The sequence below is a fragment of the Pan paniscus genome, chromosome 10 (genome assembly GCF_029289425.2).
Source record: "Pan paniscus chromosome 10, NHGRI_mPanPan1-v2.0_pri, whole genome shotgun sequence".
In the NCBI taxonomy this organism is placed as follows: Eukaryota; Metazoa; Chordata; class Mammalia; order Primates; family Hominidae; genus Pan; species Pan paniscus.
This window is the reverse complement of record NC_073259.2, coordinates 5,614,938-5,633,381: the sequence shown is the minus strand read 5'-3', so window position 1 is coordinate 5,633,381 and position 18,444 is coordinate 5,614,938. Positions and strand designations below refer to the sequence as shown.

Genomic DNA, 18,444 nt, shown 5'->3' with positions numbered 1-18,444 from the left:
CTTTTCTGGTGTATCATCTCCCCATTTTACAGAAGACAAAACTAATGCCACGTAGGGCTTGCCCCATGCTCCCACAGCTAGGGAGAGCAGGCTTTCAGCTTCCTAATCTTGTGAGGCCTCTCCCTGCCCCACTGGGCTCTCTTCTCTTCACTCCTGTGTGTGTGTGTGGGGTGGCAGGGAGGTCCCTTACTCAAGTCGGGGGAGTTCCCTCCGAGCTCTCTGTACTGAGTATGGCTCTAAGTGCTTCACTACGTGTGCAATGACCTCATCTTCTCAAGCTTGTGCAGTATGAACCATTGTACCATTATGTTTTTATTACATATGAGACTGAAGTACACTAGACAGCCAGCCCTACAGGCGTGCTGCACACATCTCATTCCTTGCTGACATCTCCTGGGGCAGGTGGTCCCCTGTGCCCTCCTCTCCCTCACCTCTCCCTGGCTCTCTGCTGCTCAGTGGCTGGCACTAATGCATGTCTTCCTAGGGGCTGTGATCTTACCCAGATGGCTTGGTGGGGACCTGTGAGAGGTCAAGGAGAAGCACGTGGACACAGTTACACAGGAGAGCCTCTTGGTGCATGCGTGGGCAGTCAGCACGGGGGCTCTGTGGTCACCCTGCAGGTTCAGAGCTGGCCTGGGCACCTGGAGCCCACAGCAGGGTCCGTATCGCTGACCTCCTGCCTTCCCCTTTCTGATGCTTTTTGTGCCCTGTGGCAGTGGCTGGTTGACTCTTTCAGCAACATGCACCGAGTGGCCCCGTGTGCAAGGCTGTGCTCGGGACCTGGTGTAAGTGGCCAGCAACACAGTCTCTGTCTTGGTGGGAGAGACAGGCATTGAACACAGAGTCAAAAATAATTCTTTACCTATAGTCATGACGAGTTCTATGTAGGGAAACGACGGTTCCAGGAGAGGACAAAGGAGATATATTTTATATTGTATGTCTGGAAAGGACTCTTTGGGGACATGGCATTTGAGCTGAGGCCTGAAAGATGAGTAGGAGGTGGCCAAAGGAAGGAGAGAGGGGAGAGCTGTCAGGTGGGCTAAGGGAGGAAGCATATGCAAAGGCTCACGGCAGGGAGGAGCTTCAAGGACCTAGGCAGGGTCCGCAAGGTTGCAGTGCAGACAGTAACAGGGAGAATGGTGACTGTGGGGCAGCAGCCAGGGCTCAGTCTGTCAGCTCTGTGGGTCATGAGAAGGATTTGGGAGTTTATCCTGAATGCACTGGGACACAATAGAGGGTATGATCAGAGGAATGACAGGGTCCTGTTTGTTCTAAGAAGATTTCCCTGGCTGTTGGGGAGAAAATGAATGGCAGCGGGGCAGGGAAGAAGACAGAAGCAGGGGCCCAGTTAGGATGCTACTGCAGAGGTCCAAGCTACAGATAATGGGGCTTGGGCTAAGGCAGGAGCAGTGGAAACAAACTGAATGAATGATCCAGCTGCATCTTAGAGGAAGAACAGATGGGACTCGAGGTGCAGGGAATGTGGGAAGTGAGGAAAGGGAGGCATCACTGGTGCATCCTGGAGCTCTGGCTGGAGCACCCAGGGGCCTGGAGGTACCGTTCTCTAGTGTGAGTGTATCATGGTACAGACACACGCTGGAGGAGAGACGGAGTCTCCATCTTGGGGCACACGAAGTTTGAGGTGTTCTTTCAGATAGCTACCATGCCTACCCTCTACTGAATCATCTCAGGAGAACCCAGGGGCCTGGAGGTACCGTTCTCTAGTGTGAGTGTATCATGGTGCAGACACACGCTGGAGGAGAGACGGAGTCTCCATCTTGGGGCACACGAAGTTTGAGGTGTTCTTTCAGATAGCTACCGTGCCTCCCCTCTACTGAATCATCTCAGGAGAACCCAGGGGCCTGGAGGTACCATTCTCTAGTGTGAGTGTATCATGGTGCAGACACACGCTGGAGGAGAGACGGAGTCTCCATCTTGGGGCACACGAAGTTTGAGGTGTTCTTTCAGATAGCTACCGTGCCTCCCCTCTACTGAATCATCTCAGGAGCACCCAGGGGCCTGGAGGTACCGTTCTCTAGTGTGAGTGTATCATGGTGCAGACACACGCTGGAGGAGAGACGGAGTCTCCATCTTGGAGCACACGAAGTTTGAGGTGTTCTTTCAGATAGCTACCACGCCTCCCCTCTACTGAATCATCCTCAGGAGCACCAAAGTGCTTGTCTTTTTCATCTTACAAATCAGAACCCTGCCTTGAGCCCTCGTTGCTCTCTAGACACTGCCTCTCTTCTCTCCTCTTTGCTGCCTCCACTTCCTCTTCTCCATTCACTCTTCAACCTGCTCCACTCAAGCATCCAACCCCAGGCACCATTAACACTTCTCTTGTCACCGCCACTGCTGGTTGCTATGTGGCCAAATCCAATGGCCTATCTTTGTCCTCATCCCAGCCCCTTGGCAGCATCGACATGGTTAATTGCTCCCTTCTGGAAACACCGTCTTCTTGGCTTCCATCACCCTCCCTCCCCAGGTGGACTCTTTCCTCTGGAGGAACCCCTCATCCATTGCAGCTGCCCCTCCTCACTAACCTGAAACTGGGCCCTATCCCCCTCTCAACAACCACTGTCCAGGTGGCTGCCCCCATGCTAGTGGCTGCCCCCATTCCAGTGGCTCTAGCTAGCTAACAGTCTAACTTGCTTGAGTAAATATTTGACAATGTCTAGTTTGATAGATTCTTCAGATGAAATGTCCCTGAATCCAGCATCTCCCTGCCCCTGAAACGGAAAATCTGTACGTGTTTATTTGGTAGATGGAGCACCAACACAGGGGGCCTGAAGCACACGCGTATTCTGAATTCTCATCAGCTCGGAGACCACTGGCTGTGCGCTGGCTGCCTGGCTCCCTCCCACGTGGGCCATGGCCCTGCTGCTTCTCCACGGCCCTGGGCTCTGCCAACTTCTCCCCTCCCCATGCCCACAGCCGCAGTTTAGGGCTTCATCCTTTCTCATCGTGGCTGTTAACAGCAGTAGCCTTCTCACCAGTCTCCCTGCCTCCAAACCATCTTCAGAGCCATCCTTCTAGGCTGCTAACTTGGCACCATAGCTCATGTCCCTGCTCACATTTCTCCCAGGGCTCCCCACATCCCTAGTGTGAAACCCAAGTTTCTCAGCAAAGCAAAGATGCCCTGTCTGCTTCCAGCTTCTCTCGCCGCTTCCCCAGCGTGGTCCCCCCCTGCAGCCTGGCTCTCACGCCCCCACTTTGGTGCATGCTGTTATTTCTTCCTGCTGCCCAGCCCCAACCCTGCAGGTCTCTGTTTAGCTCTCATCCTCTCTAGGAGTCTTCCCTGACCTCCGTTGTCCCCGGAACCCACCTTCTGTCGACCATTGCGTTTATCTCCCTGTGTCATAACATTTGCCTGCCTGTCTTCCCCACGAGGCTACGGGCTCCTTCAAGATAGGGCAGTTCTTTTAATCTCTGCCTCCCTGGCGTATGGGCACCCAATCACTGTTTTGTGGGATGAATGAATGAGTGAGTGAGAGATGACCAGGAATGACTGCATGCCGGCAGCTGGAGAAGGAGCCTCAGTGGCCTGTGCCTTTGGAAGTTCTACCCAACGGCCCAGGATTACTCAGCCTGCTTTGCTGCCAAGATTATCCGGAGCTGACACCGAGACCTGTGATGGACTTGCAAATGGCCCCGAGGCTTCCAGACTCCAGGCAGTGAGGCAGTGTGGAGGGCATAGGCCCCCCTTCCTCCCACTGCACATGCAAGTGAGTGAGTGCTGAGAACTAGAGCAATGGGCACCGATTAGACCGCTTCCAGCCAGGCATGACTGGACCTGTCTCAGGAGGTGCCGCTGACGGGCGTGTGGATCATGAGTGGTACCGGTTTTGCTCAGGCCTCCCCCTCTTTCCTGTGAGCTTCTGCAGGGTCTGCAGCAAATACCTCACAAGCGTTGGGGAAAAAGGATGTATGTTCCCTGCCTCTGAAGAAACAGGTACAATCTTGCATAAAATTGCTTGTTAACATTGATCTGTGCGTGGAATCAGTTTGTGTTGCAGGGAAATGAAGCGTCCTACACGCCTGTGATCAAAATGAATTTCATCATCTCAACCTTCTTTTTTTTTTTTAATGATAGCAAGACAGTGTCTGGCAGACAAAGGAACTGGTTGGGAGCTGAAAATAGGTAATGGTAGCAGCAGGGATTTTTAATTGGCTGGAAGAGACGGCGAAGATCTGGAAGGTGAAGCCCTAGCTCGTGCTCCTGGCTGAGACTAAGCCCAGGTTTCAGGATTAGGAAGGAAAGCTAAACCACCTATTGCCACGGAATGTAGAAACCCTGGCTTTATTTGGCAGTTGTTGGCTTCTACAATTCAATTAAAAAGATCCCCATCCTCCAGAGAGTTATTTTGTTTGTCAGAATTCATAACATGCTCAACAAAGGTCAAGGCGTTTTGGCAAAGTGCGACGCGGCTAAGAAAATAGAAGAGAAGGAAGCTGATGCAGGACCTGCCAGTGTTCCTGGTGATGTCATGAGGATGAAGAAACTCTCTTTTGAGGGGGCCTGGGTAGGGCTGGCTGCCACTCACACCTTGAGACTCAGGTACCAAAAGAACTAAGTTCAAACTACCCTTACAATTTAGAAGCCCTGAGCTGATTTTTCTTTTGCTGGGCTCGGCAGCATCCCTGTTTGCTGGTGGGTCTCAAACTGAGTGATGCATTGGAATTGCCTGGCGGGTTTATTAGTGCACGGATTGCTGGGCCCCGAGCCGCAGAGTCTGATTCAGTGGGCCTGGAGCGGGAACTGAGAGTTTGCATTGCTAACAAGCTTCCAGGTGAAGCTGACGCTGCTGGTCCAGGGACCACCTTTTGGAAGCACTGCTCTATGCCAATAACAGTGGGTGGATTAAGAAAAGGCCGTGGAGCTGTTACTTCAAGTCATGGAGCCTCTTGGTGGCTCATTTCCTCACCTTGAGAATGGAGACAACACTGAGAACATCTACTGGGCAGGGCTGTTATGAGTGTTAAAGGAGGCAGTGGGTGTGAAGTTCCTGGTATACAACAGGGCTTAATACATGATCATTTTCATTAGGTGTGGGCTGACCCTCCTGTCAGTGGACAGGGCCCCTCCCTGCCCCACCGACTAATTCTGCCTGGAATTGTATCATTAGACAGCCATCCGTCGGCCCTTTAAGATATACATGCACCAGAGAGAGGAAGCTAAATCTGGCTCAGACCTCTTGAGACTTACGAATCAGTTTCTCAGCTGCGCTTTCTTCCCAAATTGAAAGGATCGGGGCATAGCAAATAACGCCAAGGTAAGAGGTGGGAGAGTACCTGATTTTGTTCAATTTCTCTGCCGCTGGCCAGGAGACTAGTCATTTCTTTTCCCCAGGGCCTCAGTTTCTGCCGGGGTAAAATGAGAGGGCTGGACCAGCTGATTGTCTAAGGGGTCTTCAGTGTCATGATTCATGATGGGGGACTGACAAGGACTGTGAAAGCAACCAGACCACAGGGGTCTTGGAAAGCGCACGGAGGCTGGATGCTGCAGGGTTAAGGGCTCAGGTGATGAGTCATTGTGCCTGGCTTCAGACCTCAGCCACTGATCAGCTCTGTGACTGTGGGCAAGCTCCCCAACCTCTCTGTTCCTCAGTGCCTTCATTGGGTACAGATTAGCAGCACGTCCCTCCCAGAGTCGCTGTGAAGATGGAACGAGTTTTGCATGTAAGCCTCTCAGAACAGCACTTGTGGCACACAGCACATGCTGATCTGTGTGAGCTGGCATAATATTTCACGGCCTGCTTGGTCACAAACGGCCCTCCTGGAGATATGACAGCCCTGCCCTGGAGACAGTGACACCCCAGAAGACCCTTCTAGAAGGCCCACATCGGAGTGGCCTGTTGCAGCCACAGCTATCACACAGAGGAGACTGACTCCTCCAGAGCAAAGGCCTGAGTAGTCAGGGGAGGACTGGGTGGCATGTAGGTCCATTTTTATATAAAAGTCCAATTTATATGCCAAAGTGACAAAGCCAAAGGGAGTCTCAATCCTGGACTGAAGGTCCCAAGGTCTCCAGCTACAGAAGTAAGTAGGTCTTAAACTCTCACAACTGTTGACTGTTCAGGAGAATCCCTTGTCTATCTGTGGTGGGAGTGGGGCAGGAGAGAGTGGAGAGGTGAAGGGTCAAGGCCATAACCCCAAAGACACCACTTTTGAAGATGTTCTCCTTCCAGCCTTCTGGTGCTGGCAGTGTACCGTTTCCAAAGCAGTGGAAATGACCCTAACTCTTCTATTCCTGCCTGCCTGCACTGGGTCCCTGTCTCTCTCTATCTATCTCTCTCTTCCTTCCTTCCCCCTCCCTCCCTTCTTCCCTTCCTCCCACTCTCCTCTCTCTCTCTCTTTCTCTCTTTCTTTCTTCTTTTTTGAGACAGGCTCCCACTCTGTTGTCCAGGCTTCCAGGCTAGAGTGCAGTGGCACAGTCACAACTCACTGCAGTTTCCATCTCCTGGGCTCAAGTGATTCCCCTGCCTTGGCCTCCCGAGTAGCTGGGACCACAGGTGCCCGCCACCACACCTGGCTACTTAAAAAAATTTTTTTTGTAGAGATGAGGTCTCTTTTGCCCAGGCTGGAGTGCAGTGGTGCCCTAAGAGCTCACAGTAGCCCTAACCTCCTAGGTTCAAGTGATTCTGATGCCTTGGCCTCCCAAAGTGCTGCGACCACAGGTGTGAGCCACAATCCCTGCCTGGGCCTCTTTTTATCTCCTCCAGACACATAAGGTCTGCCTGGGCCCCAGCCTGCTCTCCCCTTCCTCATGGGAATTCCTCAGGAATAAGGTAACTGAGATTATACACAGCAATGTGGGCAGGACATTCTCAAATGATTTCTTCCTAGCAATGAAAGGCCAGAGCCTTCCAGACTGTTGAATTTGACAGACAATCTGTCTTCATTTCTAAACGTCCTCTAAGAAGAACAAATCTGTTATACTCTGGCCAACATATTTCCATGGAAATAAAATAATGAAATCTGACCCAAACGACAAACCCTGATATGTCTTGGAATTTAACAAAGGATGGAGCAGACGCAGTGGAGGGAAGGAACACCCAGGAAGCTTTCTTCCGGCAGCTCAACCCAGAAGCTGCCTTCCTGCATTTCATGGAGATGGTAGACACCAATGCTCTCCATGTGCATGGGATTCACACCGGAAAAAATCAGCCAGGCCAGAAAGAGGCCGCTCACAGCCAGCATGGAACGTTCCCCATCCGCTGGCCTTCAAACCTGCTGAAGCGAACATTTCAGAAAGGAAATAGAGCAGAGCCAAATTCCCCAGCCATGTGAAAACCGAGAGGGAGAGGCTTCCAGCCCCAGAGGACCCTAGCCCTGGCTGCTGTCTGGCTCCTGCCGCTGGCCTGCCGCCGCGTGACTCTCAGCTTCTGGACCGGGCTTCCTCAGGCTGCAGGATGCTCCCCAGATTGAGCCAACCCCCTTCCCAGCAAAGCCCAGCAAGTTCCAGCAAGTTCTCGTTGTCTGCCTAGTAGACCTGAGTTTGAGTCATGTTTGAGGAGGTTTCCTTGTGCGCGGGGAATGGGATGGCGGGGAGTGGGGGGTTCTAATGTCCGTGCTTTTAAGTAGGAGAGATAATAATGAAATAGCTAACATTTAGCCTGTAGTCCCAGCTACTCAGGAGGCCGAGGCAGGAGGAGCACTTGGGCCCGGGAGTTCAAGTTGCAGCGAGCTTTGATCAAGCCACTGCCCAGTAGCCCTGGTGACAAAGAGAGATCCTGTCTCTAATAGAAAAAGAAAAGAAAGAGCTCACGTTTACAGATAACTTACTAAGCATCAGGCACTTCATGTACCTTGAAAACGTTTGATTCATATGAGACAGGTACTCTTACCAGCATTTTACTAATGAGGAAACTGAGGCTGATTTCTTCTCTAAAAACAAACAGGCTGGGCCTAGTGATTCATGCCTGTAATTCCAACATTTTGGGAGGCTGAGGTGGGAGCACTGTGTGAGGCCAGGAGTTTGAGACCAGCTGGGCAACACAGTGAGACCCCCATCGCTGCAAAAATATTTAACAATTAGCCAGGTGTGGTGGCACATGCCAGCGGTGCCAGCTCTTCAGGAGGCTGAGGTGAGGGGTTCTCTTGAGCCTGGGAATTTAAGGCTGCAGTGAGGCATGGTTGCACCACCGCACTCCAGGCAACAGAGCAAGACTCTGTCTCAAAAAAACCAAAAGCGAAACCTTTGCAGGTAAACACTGGAATGGGTGTGGCTCTTTGAGCTCAGAATGCCTTCTATTATTGTCATTTGATAAGGCCTGGTAAGAATACATTCCTTCTTGGAATGTGTCTTCTGTGAAAATAAGATACAAAAGGATGGAGATGTCAGCTTCCAAGAGCGCTGAGGGCCGAATTCTGAAAGCAAATGTCACAGCATTCATGATGCTCAGACTCAGACCAGCAGCCGAGGTGGCAGCTGCTCTCTCCCTCCTCTTCCTTTCCGCACAGGCCTGACAGTTGGGAAGCACACCCTTCCCCTCTCAGAGGCTTTCTCATCGGCTCTTCCTCATCGGCTGCTTCTTGGGAGAGTGCTGTGGTTTGGGCTGTTTTAGTCTCCAAGGGGATGGGTGATTTATATCCTTTTATTCGGCAAACAGCTTTGTACAGAATGAATGCCACTTGCTAAATGTCACCAGGCGGGGGCAGGGGAGCCGTATAGAATCCCAATGAAGCCTTCCAGGCCTGGGCAAAATGGCACCTGGCGACTCGGTTAGTGTGTGTGTTTTCTCCGGCGGGAGTAAGGAAGACACAGTCAGAGTGGCAGGGAAATGCAAAGACTCCAGCGCCCCCCTCCCCTGCTAGTGCCTGCCACTTTCTGCTTCTCCATCTTCTCCCTGCCCTTTGCAGGACAGGGCCCTCTCCACCTCGGAGAAAAGCAAGGCAGTCAGTGACCTATGGACTTCAGGGAGGGGCTCCTTTCTGTGGCGCTGAGTCAGCATGCCAGGCCTGCAGGGCTACACAATCAAGCATGAGGGATTGCGGGTTTCACCAGGGCATATCAGGGCTTAGCTCTGCACTCAACCTTGCCCAAGCCAGGGTTCCGGCTGGAGGCCCCTTGCTCTTCTCACTCTCTTTCCATGCTCCTGCTTCTCACCTCTCCCCATCCACACCTGGGTCTGTACGTTCCCTGAGACTGTGAGCCATGCCTCTTCACACACACACACACACACACACACACACATGGGTGCCCAGCGTGGCCCCATTCTCAACACACAATAAATAAGTGCTCAATGTTTGTTGAATGAATAACAAATGGCCAACTCATTCCCCCATGAACCCTGGCATCCCAGCACTGCCCTGCATGAACCCTGGCACCCCAGCACTGCCCTGCATGAACCCTGGCACCCCAGCACTGCCCTGCATGAACCCTGGCACCCCAGCACGGCCCTGCATGAACCCTGGCACCCCAGCACTGCCCTGCATGAACCCTGGCACCCCAGCACTGCCCTGCATGAACCCTGGCACCCCAGCACTGCCCTGCATGAACCCTGGCACCCCAGCACTGCCCTGCATGAACCCTGGCACCCCAGCACTGCCCTGCATGAACCCTGGCACCCCAGCACTGCCCTGCATGAACCCTGGCACCCCAGCACTGCCCTGCATGAACCCTGGCACCCCAGCACTGCCCTGCATGAACCCTGGCACCCCAGCACTGCCCTGCATGAACCCTGGCACCCCAGCACTGCCCTGCATGAACCCTGGCACCCCAGCACTGCCCTGCATGAACCCTGGCACCCCAGCACTGCCCTGCATGAACCCTGGCACCCCAGCACGGCCCTGCATGAACCCTGGCACCCCAGCACTGCCCTGCATGAACCCTGGCACCCCAGCACTGCCCTGCATGAACCCTGGCACCCCAGCACTGCCCTGCATGAATTCTGGCACCCCAGCACTGCCCTGCATGAACCCTGGCACCCCAGCACTGCCCTGCATGAACCCTGGCACCCCAGCACTGCCCTGCATGAACCCTGGCACCCCAGCACTGCCCTGCATGAACTCTGGCACCCCAGCACTGCCCTGCATGAACTCTGGCACTCCAGCACGGCCCTGGGGCCTGTGGGCTGCTCTGGCAGGATGACAAATCATGCCCCAGTGTTTAGGGCAGTGCTACCAATGCACTAAGAGATGGGAAAGGCGGTAGATTCTCAGGACTTGGAGAAACTTTTGCAATCACATTGCCCAGCCCTCTCATTTTACAGATGAGGACACCGAGGCCCAGAGAGGTGTCTTGCCAAAGCCACACAGCACAGAGGAGCAGAGCCCGGGTCCAGCTATTTCTCCTATCTCACCACACTGCCTCTTCTCACTGGAAGAGTGTACCAAGCGGGAGTCTGGCCCCTACCCATCCCAAGCCTGATCCCTGCCTAAGGTTAGCCCAGCCCCCAGCCCCCAGCCCAGCTCCCCTCCTCAGCACAGGCTCGCAGCCACTGCTCCAAGCCTCCAGCCCACAGCCCATACACCCAGCCTCCCAGGGAAGAGGGCAATTAGTTTCCATTGTGCGACTCAGCACCACCTGGGCTGCAGGAAAACGCTGTGTTCCCAGCACTCCAGATCAATGTGGGCCTTGCAGGTTAGAATTTAGGGCGCAGGCCACATGGAGACTGGGAAAGACAGAAGAAAACAGACAACAGTCAGGGCCTGTGGGTGAAGCAGAGTCACTCCTGCCCCCAGAGCAGAGAGACAGCAGGGGTGCCTGGGGCTACGGGGCCAGCACCTCACCCTGGCTTGGGAAGGGATGGACTGGGACAACAGTGCAGGAAAGCCAGAGAGATGAGCCAACTAGGGGACACAGAAAAGGAAGGGCGTGAGGAAATGCCATCTCTCCCCTTCTGCAACCTAGACGTATCCTGGATCCCAGTAGCACCTCCATGGGCCCCCACAGCAGTGCTGGGGAAGGGAAGGGAAGCCGGAGGGAGAAGAGAAAGGAGGTGAGAGGGAGACGCTGCCTAGCATTGTCTCTCTTTCCTCTTTGAGGTCCACAGAGCGTCTCCACCAGCAGCTCCAGGAGGGATGATAAATTGTCAAAAGCCACCAAGAGTCAGGGACAGGAACTCAGTTCTGCCCAGCTGAGGGCTGTGCAGGGATTTCAAGGTACCTGTGCGGACCCCAGCCCTCACTCATTGAACTCAGTCAGAAAACCACCACGTCAGTGGATTTAGAAATGCGACAGGGATTTCAGAGGGCAATGGGTCCAGCCCTCACAACCCAGCACCACTCTGCAGGCATGGAAACGCAGGCCCAGAGGACAGGGGCTTCTCAACATGGGCACACAGCACCAAGACGGCTCCATAAATAGAAGCGAAATCTCCAAGCTCCCACTCCAGGGAAGCTGACCACTGGGTGGGTGACTCCCCCAGCGTCCAAACCCTCTATGGCAGTCCCTTGCTGCTCCAGGAGCGAGGATGAAAGGGAGAGCTCTTCCCAGGGCCTCCGGGGAGACACTTCTGCTGACTGTCCCCAAGGAGAAAGAGGGGAGAGAAATGAGGGAGGGTCCCTGAAGAATGGAGACCTTCAAGAAGGAGGCCAACCTAGGGGACCAGTGGAAGCCAGAAAGAGCACGGGGGCATGGCAGGGGCTGGAGCCGATGTCCCAGGGAAGGAGTAGCTGCAAGGCCCCTCAGCCTCAGAGGAGCGCCAGCCCCGCCCTGCCATTCTGGACAAGGCGTGAGTGTGAAGAGACTCTTGCCTGTCCACACTATCAAGGCTGAGCGGGGGCAAAGGCAGCCCCCTGGGGGTCCCCACCCTGCTACTGGACTTTAAAACCATTTTCTTTGGTTTTAAAGAAACAATTTTTCTTTGGTCATGATTTTGTTGGTAGATTTATCTTTATGGAATTGTAGTATTTTCTTGCTCTAAAACCCTCAGTTTAACCCCTTCTTTTTTCTGTCTCACATTTTTGCCTCCAGCGATATGAAAATGAACCTTGGAGAATGGGAGGGTCCTGGGGGAGGGGGGCTGAGGGGCTCTTCACCAGGCAGAGATGAACCCCAGTGCTGACACAAGCCCTTTCCTTTTCCTGGTTTCTCTTGCCCTGGAGAGTGACAGGCAGAAAGGGCTTTTTGTCTCTTTGGACCATTTCTGTATCCCTGCTGCCTCAAACGAAGCCTGGCCTGGGGCGAACTCAATCAATGACTCTTGACGGGAGACAGGGCTCCGGCCCACTGGGGTGATGGGCTAAAGAGGGGATTCTGGTTCCTGTGGACAATCTGGAAGCTGGAAGCTGTTAGAACTGGAGCGAGGATTTCACCAAGGAGCTCAGAGAGAACCCGGGCAGGTGGGGTGTGGGAAGGAGTGGGGAAAGCCCGGAGTGTGGGGTACTCACTCCAGCACGTCGCGGTTGAACTGCTTCTTGCTGTTGCCCAGGAACTCTCCAATCATCTGGCGGCTGAGGCCCTTTCGCTGGAGGAGGAAATGGGCCACACCGATGGGGGTGTCAGGGATGAAGCCGCGTGAGATCAGGAACTGGATGCCCTTGTCCGGGTTTCTGGAGGTGGGGGTGGGGAGAAGCAGTAGAGAGTGAGCTGAAGCCATCCATGACCCTTTCCTGCCTGTCTTCCACCCATAGAAGTACCCAGAGGTTCTTGGAAATCCAGTTCCCCATTGAAGCTTCTCTCACCAGAGCCTCAACCCACTGAATGTCCTCACGCAGAGGATGGTGTGTGACCAGAAGGAGGACAGGGGAGATCTGCAAACAAAGTGAATTCCAGAGCAGATGGAGGAGAAGTACCCTTCTCTGTCCCTGCCTCCTGGGTCTTACCCCAGTCCTGCCCTTCCCCCTACCCATATCCTGTTGTCAATATGCAGGTCCCCACCGCAGACGCCCCAACCCTGGAGAGAGGGTGGGAGAAACCGAGGTGAGACCTCCGCCACACCACCTCTTCCCTTTGCAAGCTTTGAAGCCATGCTGCTCCCTGAGCTGTTTCTCACAGGTCCGGGAGGAGATAAGTACAGAAACACAAGGTAGGACTGAGAACCTCCCATAGCATTTCGACATTTTCCGGGACAGCCAGGCATGTGATTGTTTTTCTAGCACCTCATTTTTATTGTATTTTACAAAAGTATTAGCCCACAATGTATTTTCAGAAGGGTATGGGGGAACAAAACTGGTTCTTCACTATGGATAGTTTAAGAATTCCTGTCTTGGGGCAGATGAGTGTCTGTGTGAGTTTTCATGTGCATGCAGAAGAGACACTGCAGAAGTGGGGGTGGTTCAGAGTCAGATCCGCCTTCCCCTAGGTCTGCCGAGTACTAGCTATTTCATCGTGTGCATTTCGCCTTACTGGTGTGAGCCGGCTTCTTTTCTGTAAAACAGCATGGTAATACCTCTGTGTAGATACTGCTGGAAGATTACAGATGCTTTATGTAAGGTGAGCTATGAACAGTAGCTACTTCCCCTAGAATAGAAGCCTCTTGAGGCCAGGGGATGTGTCCTTCTCACCTCTGTGGTCACAGTGCCTGGCACCCAATAAATAACAGCCGAATGAACGAATGAACATGCATTAGGGCCGGGGAGATGTGCTCTTGGCGCAGGGTTATGAAGGGGCGAGTGGAGGATGGAGGCGAGTGCCTGCCTCCTGGCCTGACATTTCCATGGGAGGGGCAGGTGTGCTTCCTTTCCTCTGCTTGGGACTGGCTGTATACATTCGGTGCAGGACCAGTCCCGGTCTCGCTGGGGTCTCTGAGCTATGGCGGTCGGTCATTTCTCCCCTGTTCTCTTTCTCCTGTGCCTCTGCCTGCTTCACACTCTGTCTTCCTCGTAGCCCTCCCCTCTCCTGCTCTCAGCCGGCATTCTTTACGAGGCGCCTCTCCTCCCTCCCCCACCCAGCCTCGCATTTCACCAACCCTGGGAGCTAATGCGTTTTCCCTGGCTTCATATCCACCCGAATGATTGCTGCGTAATCCTCAAACGGCCTGGACTGTTATTTACTTAATACTGTCTTTTCTTTTACATTCTCTTACTTTTCAAACCCTAGCTTCATCTTAAGCTGTAACAGTTGTGAAAGCATGTGTTTGATGTGTTATTTTTTTCCTTTAATCTTTCTTAAAATAAACTCAGGATGATTAAAATAAAATATGTACTTCCTAAACATGACCTCAGGGAGCAGGCACGGCGCAGATGCGCCTGGAGGACCCTGGCATGACGTGGGAAGTTACCTGGCGCCCTGCTTGGTGGAGGGAAGGTGCCCTCCTCCTTCCCTCCCTCCCAGGACGCCCAGGACTCCGGGCTGGGGGCCAGGGCTGACTTACATGTTGAAGAGGTTGAGGCCGATGCGGTAGAGCCGCTTGCGCAGCGTGTCGGTGGACAGCGTGGGCGACTTGCAGCTGGCTGGGTTCTCGCAGTGGTAGCGCGGCAGGCTCAGGATCATGGCCTGCAGGGCGTCCTTGGAGGCGGAGGCCGACGCCTCCGAGCCTGACTTGGCGGACTTGGTGGACGTGCTGCTGCTGCTCAGCTGCTCCACGTCGCCTGCCTCGGCCTCGGCCCCTCTCCCCACCTCCGCCGTCTCCTCCTCCTCCTCTTCCTCCTCTGTTTTGGGGGCTGTGGCCTCATCCGCCGCCCCACTAGCCCCAGCCGCTGCGCATGAGTCCTCGGCTGACGCGTCCTCCCGGCCCACAGCGGGGGCTTCCGGGGCCTCCCGCCCAGAGGTCTCGCCCTGCTCGGCCTTGCCCGCCGCGGGCTCTGCGGGGGCCTGGACCGTCTGAGCGCCCAGGCAGTTGGCCACCGACAGAGCCGTGGAGGAGGAGACGGATATGTTCTGGTTGGCGATCTGCACCGTGACGTCCCGGAAAGCCATCATGAGGGTCCCGCTGTGGGCCGGGGGCAGGCCGGGGGTCTCCGCGGCGTCATCCCCGGGCCCGGGGCCTGCGCTCTCCGGCTCCCGCCCCTCGGCCTCCAGGCCTGGGGGCCCCGCGGCCGCCTGCAGGGCCTGGTGGAGCTGGTAAGCGCCACTCTCCTGCAGGGAGCACATGGTCTTGAGGCTCCACGTGCTGAGCGCGTCGTCGATGGACTTGGCCAGGGATTGCACCTGCTCGGTGAAGGAGTCCTCCAGCTCGGTGAGGGTGCCTGCGAAGGTGGGCGGCAGGGAGGGCGAGCGCACCAGCGGCAGCCCCAGGAGGCCGTAGCCCTCCATGAGCGCTTTCTCGGCCGCCAGGCTCTCGGCCGTGGGTGACCGCACCTTGCGCAGGGAGATCCGCCGTGGCAGGCGGCTCTCCAGAAGCGAGTTGCGGATTTTCTCGAAGTTCTTGCTGAGCTGGTATTGGCGGAAGGCGGTTTGGATGGTGCAAGCGGCGCGCCGGGACACCAGGTGACCCCCGTACTTGTGTTCTAGCATTTCAATCTGCAAGGACGAGGACAGAGAGGAGGAAGGGCTCAGAGGGGAAGGGCGGTCAGCCCTTCTGAGGACTGGTGGAGTCACCCGGCCAAACTCGGGTGGGGCCCAGGAATGGACGGGGGCGGGGGGGGCGCTCCTGGGCAGCTAAAGTCTGCACCGCCTAGAACGTCATGGCCACATGGCAAGACTCCTAGAGGTGTAGGACGGAGGGGTCCGTTCTGGGGACTAGTGATGTCTCAAGGGCCAGGAGGGAGGTGCTGCATATGGCGTTCAGATATTGCTGCTGTGGCGGGTGTTACAACATGTCCATGGCCGGGCGCATTAGCTCAGGCCTGCAGTCCTAGCATCTTGGGAGGCTAAGGAAGAAGATTGCTTGAGCTCAGGAGTTGGAGACCAGGCTGGGCAACATAGCTAGACCTTGTCTCTCTCTTGAAAAAAAAAAAAAAATTAACTGGGTGTCCTGGTGCGCGCACGCCTGTGGTCCTCAGCTGCCGGGAAGGCTGGGGCGGGAGGACTGCTTGAGCCCAAGGAGTTGGAGGTTACAGTGAGCTGTGATTGTACCACAGCACTCCAGCCTGGGCAAAACAGTGAGACCTTGTCTCTGTTTTTTACTTTTTTTCTTTTCTTTTCTTCTTTTTTTTTTTTTTAAGTTCATGTCAGAGATGCATACAGAAGTACTTATGGGTAAAATGCATGATATCTTGAAGTTGTGTTAAAATATTCTGTCAAAAAATGTAGAAGAGTTAGATGACACAATATTAATATTAATAAATATTAATAAAATGGTTACAGCTGGATGATAGCTACGGGGGAGTTTATAACACTGTCGTTTCTACTTTTCTGCACACTTTAAAACAATAAACAATGAAAAACAGAAATGCTAAAAACCCTCACAGCTCCTCGTGCTTCCCTGCTCCTCCCCAGCAACCACGTCTCTGTGTTGGGGTGGCTCCTTTCCCTGGGAACATCAGAAGGGTCGGGATTGGGGTTGGACCATCTGTGTGTTCCCAGTACATAGTTAGCTGCTCAGTAAACGTGGATTTGCTAAAAAGTTGAGTGGGTGTCTCAAGAATGGGGGTCCCTCCAGGCCACCATTACCAAGAGTTCCCCAATTTGAGTCACCTCTGCTCTTACGGTGGGAGCTGTCCAACCAGGGCAGGGCTGGGTGGGGTGGGCTCGGGGGCATGGCGCCTCACCTGGGCAGATCTGATCCCAGGAAAACTTCTGTCAGGGGGCCAGCGTGCCTCCTCTTGGCTCTGTCCTCCTGTCCGTGGGTTTTCTCCTCTCAGGTTGCTATGCTCTCACTTTTCCTCCCTATGGAAACTTCTCAGGAAAGGACTGGGGAGGTATGACAGCCATGCCCCCAGAGGCTTCTGCCTTTAAATAAGGGACAAGGCCTGTGTGAAGGTGATGGGCTTAAATGGTGGCATCCTAGACTCTGATCAGCCCTCAGAGAAGTTTGGGAAGTGTGAGTGTTTCCTATTCACAACCAGACATGCCACTTACACGTGGTGTCCTTCCCGAATGAATGAAGAATCGGGATGGGTGCGCTGAGATGAGCGACTCAAGGCAAGAACAGGGACGTCCCATGTTCTCCAGGGATCATGGGTGGGGAGGGTACAGATTGTTCTCCAGGGATCATGGATGGCGAGGGTACAGATAGAAAGGCCATACTTCATCCCTCAGCACAACACTTCAACCTGCTTCCTGCTCCACTGGAGCCCCCAAAGGCTGCAGCCAGAATGAATGCCTGCCTCCCACAGCCCAGCCGTGCCCTCTGCTCCCTCCCTGCAGGGTGTGATGGGTGCCCCATTCCACGCTAGCAGAGGTAGCCTCTTAGCTCAGGAGACCTTGTGGATTCAACCCCAATCCCCAAGGACAATCCCAGATAAAATGAGACATCCTTAGTGCTTGCCTCCAGTGCTTCCAGCCTGGCCATTCCCATTCCCCATTCCCAAACCTGGGGACATCATTCTGTCTCCCCCAACATCCAACTCTACCCTTGGAGAACGTTGGAACTCATGCAGATTAATGTGTAAATGGCGACTAAGCCTTCCTATATGGCTTCTCCCAAAGTTACTTGCATTTCATGAGGGACAAGGCCCTGAGCAGGAGGAAGCTCCCAGTGCTATCACAATCCCCCTATTGGAGGGGTCTTCAAGGTGCTCTAAACCACACCAAGTGTATTCCTCATCTATTGCTGTGTAACACATGACCACAAATCCAGCCACTTAAAGTAGCACCTGTTTATTTCTCATGCAGCTCTGTGAATCTAGTCTGGGCACAGCTCATCTGGGTTATCTGCTCGGGATCTCACCAGGCTGAAACCAAGATATCAGTCAGGGCTGCAATATCATCTAAGGTGTGGGGTCCTCCTTTGAGCTTACTCTTGTTGGCACAATTCAATTCCTTGTAATCACAGGACTTAGGCCCTCAGTCACTAGAGGTTGCCTGCTGTCCCCTACCATGTGGCCCGCTTCATAACCTGATAGCTCGGTCCTTCAAGGCTAACGGCACAGTGTCTGTCTGGGGCTTCAGCTTCATTTATAGGGCTGACCTGATTAGCTCAGACCCACCCTGGGTGATGTTTCTTTTTATTAACTCAAAATCAACCAATTGGTAACCTAATCATCGGAGTGATGTCCCATCACATTCACTCATCCTGCCCATACTCAAGGGAAGGGGATTATATAGGATGTGTACACTAGCATGAAGGGGACTTGGGGGCCATCTGAGAATTCTGCCCACAGTACGAACTGGACACTTCCCCACTTGATCTTTACTAGGTATGACCTCATGCACCCATAAAAGACACAGATACTTGCCTCTGAGGCATTCTGTTCCTGCTCCTGCAGAAATAATGTAGCTTGGCTCATTCTCCCTGCTGAACTTTGACACATTCCCTGAGGCCTGGAATAGGGACTTGGCTTTGGCTCAGGCAGGAAAGTCCTTCCCCAAGGGGAAATGTAGAGAGGAAGGGGAACTGATCACTAAAATGTCTCCTTTTCTCTCAATTTCTGTCTGTCAACCCTATTCAAGCACCATGAGAAACTGACAGATTTCACATTTCTTTTTTTTTTTTTTTGAGATGGAGTCCCGCT

General features: G+C 54.0%; 1 protein-coding gene and 1 long non-coding RNA gene across 7 annotated transcripts in view; one reads left to right on the top strand and one right to left on the bottom strand.

Annotated features, from left to right (window-relative positions):
• IQSEC3 (IQ motif and Sec7 domain ArfGEF 3) overlaps window positions 1-18,444 on the bottom strand; it is a 107,547-nt gene that overhangs the window by 27,174 nt on the left and 61,929 nt on the right. For all 6 annotated transcript variants that reach the window (XM_034935057.3, XM_034935059.3, XM_034935063.3 and 3 more), the window contains exons 4-5: window positions 14,262-15,349; window positions 12,337-12,498 (exon numbers count right to left, since the gene is read on the bottom strand). In XM_034935057.3, coding sequence (XP_034790948.1) covers window positions 12,337-12,498; window positions 14,262-15,349 — 1,250 coding nt within the window. The remainder of the gene's footprint in view (window positions 1-12,336; window positions 12,499-14,261; window positions 15,350-18,444) is intronic.
• On the top strand, window positions 2,992-16,527 carry LOC130540642 (uncharacterized). The gene is made up of 10 exons (XR_008954632.2): window positions 2,992-3,952; window positions 8,464-8,724; window positions 10,215-10,384; window positions 10,990-12,288; window positions 12,378-12,710; window positions 12,819-12,974; window positions 13,251-13,381; window positions 14,972-15,065; window positions 15,164-15,316; window positions 15,994-16,527. It is a non-coding gene; the product is annotated as an uncharacterized LOC130540642 (long non-coding RNA).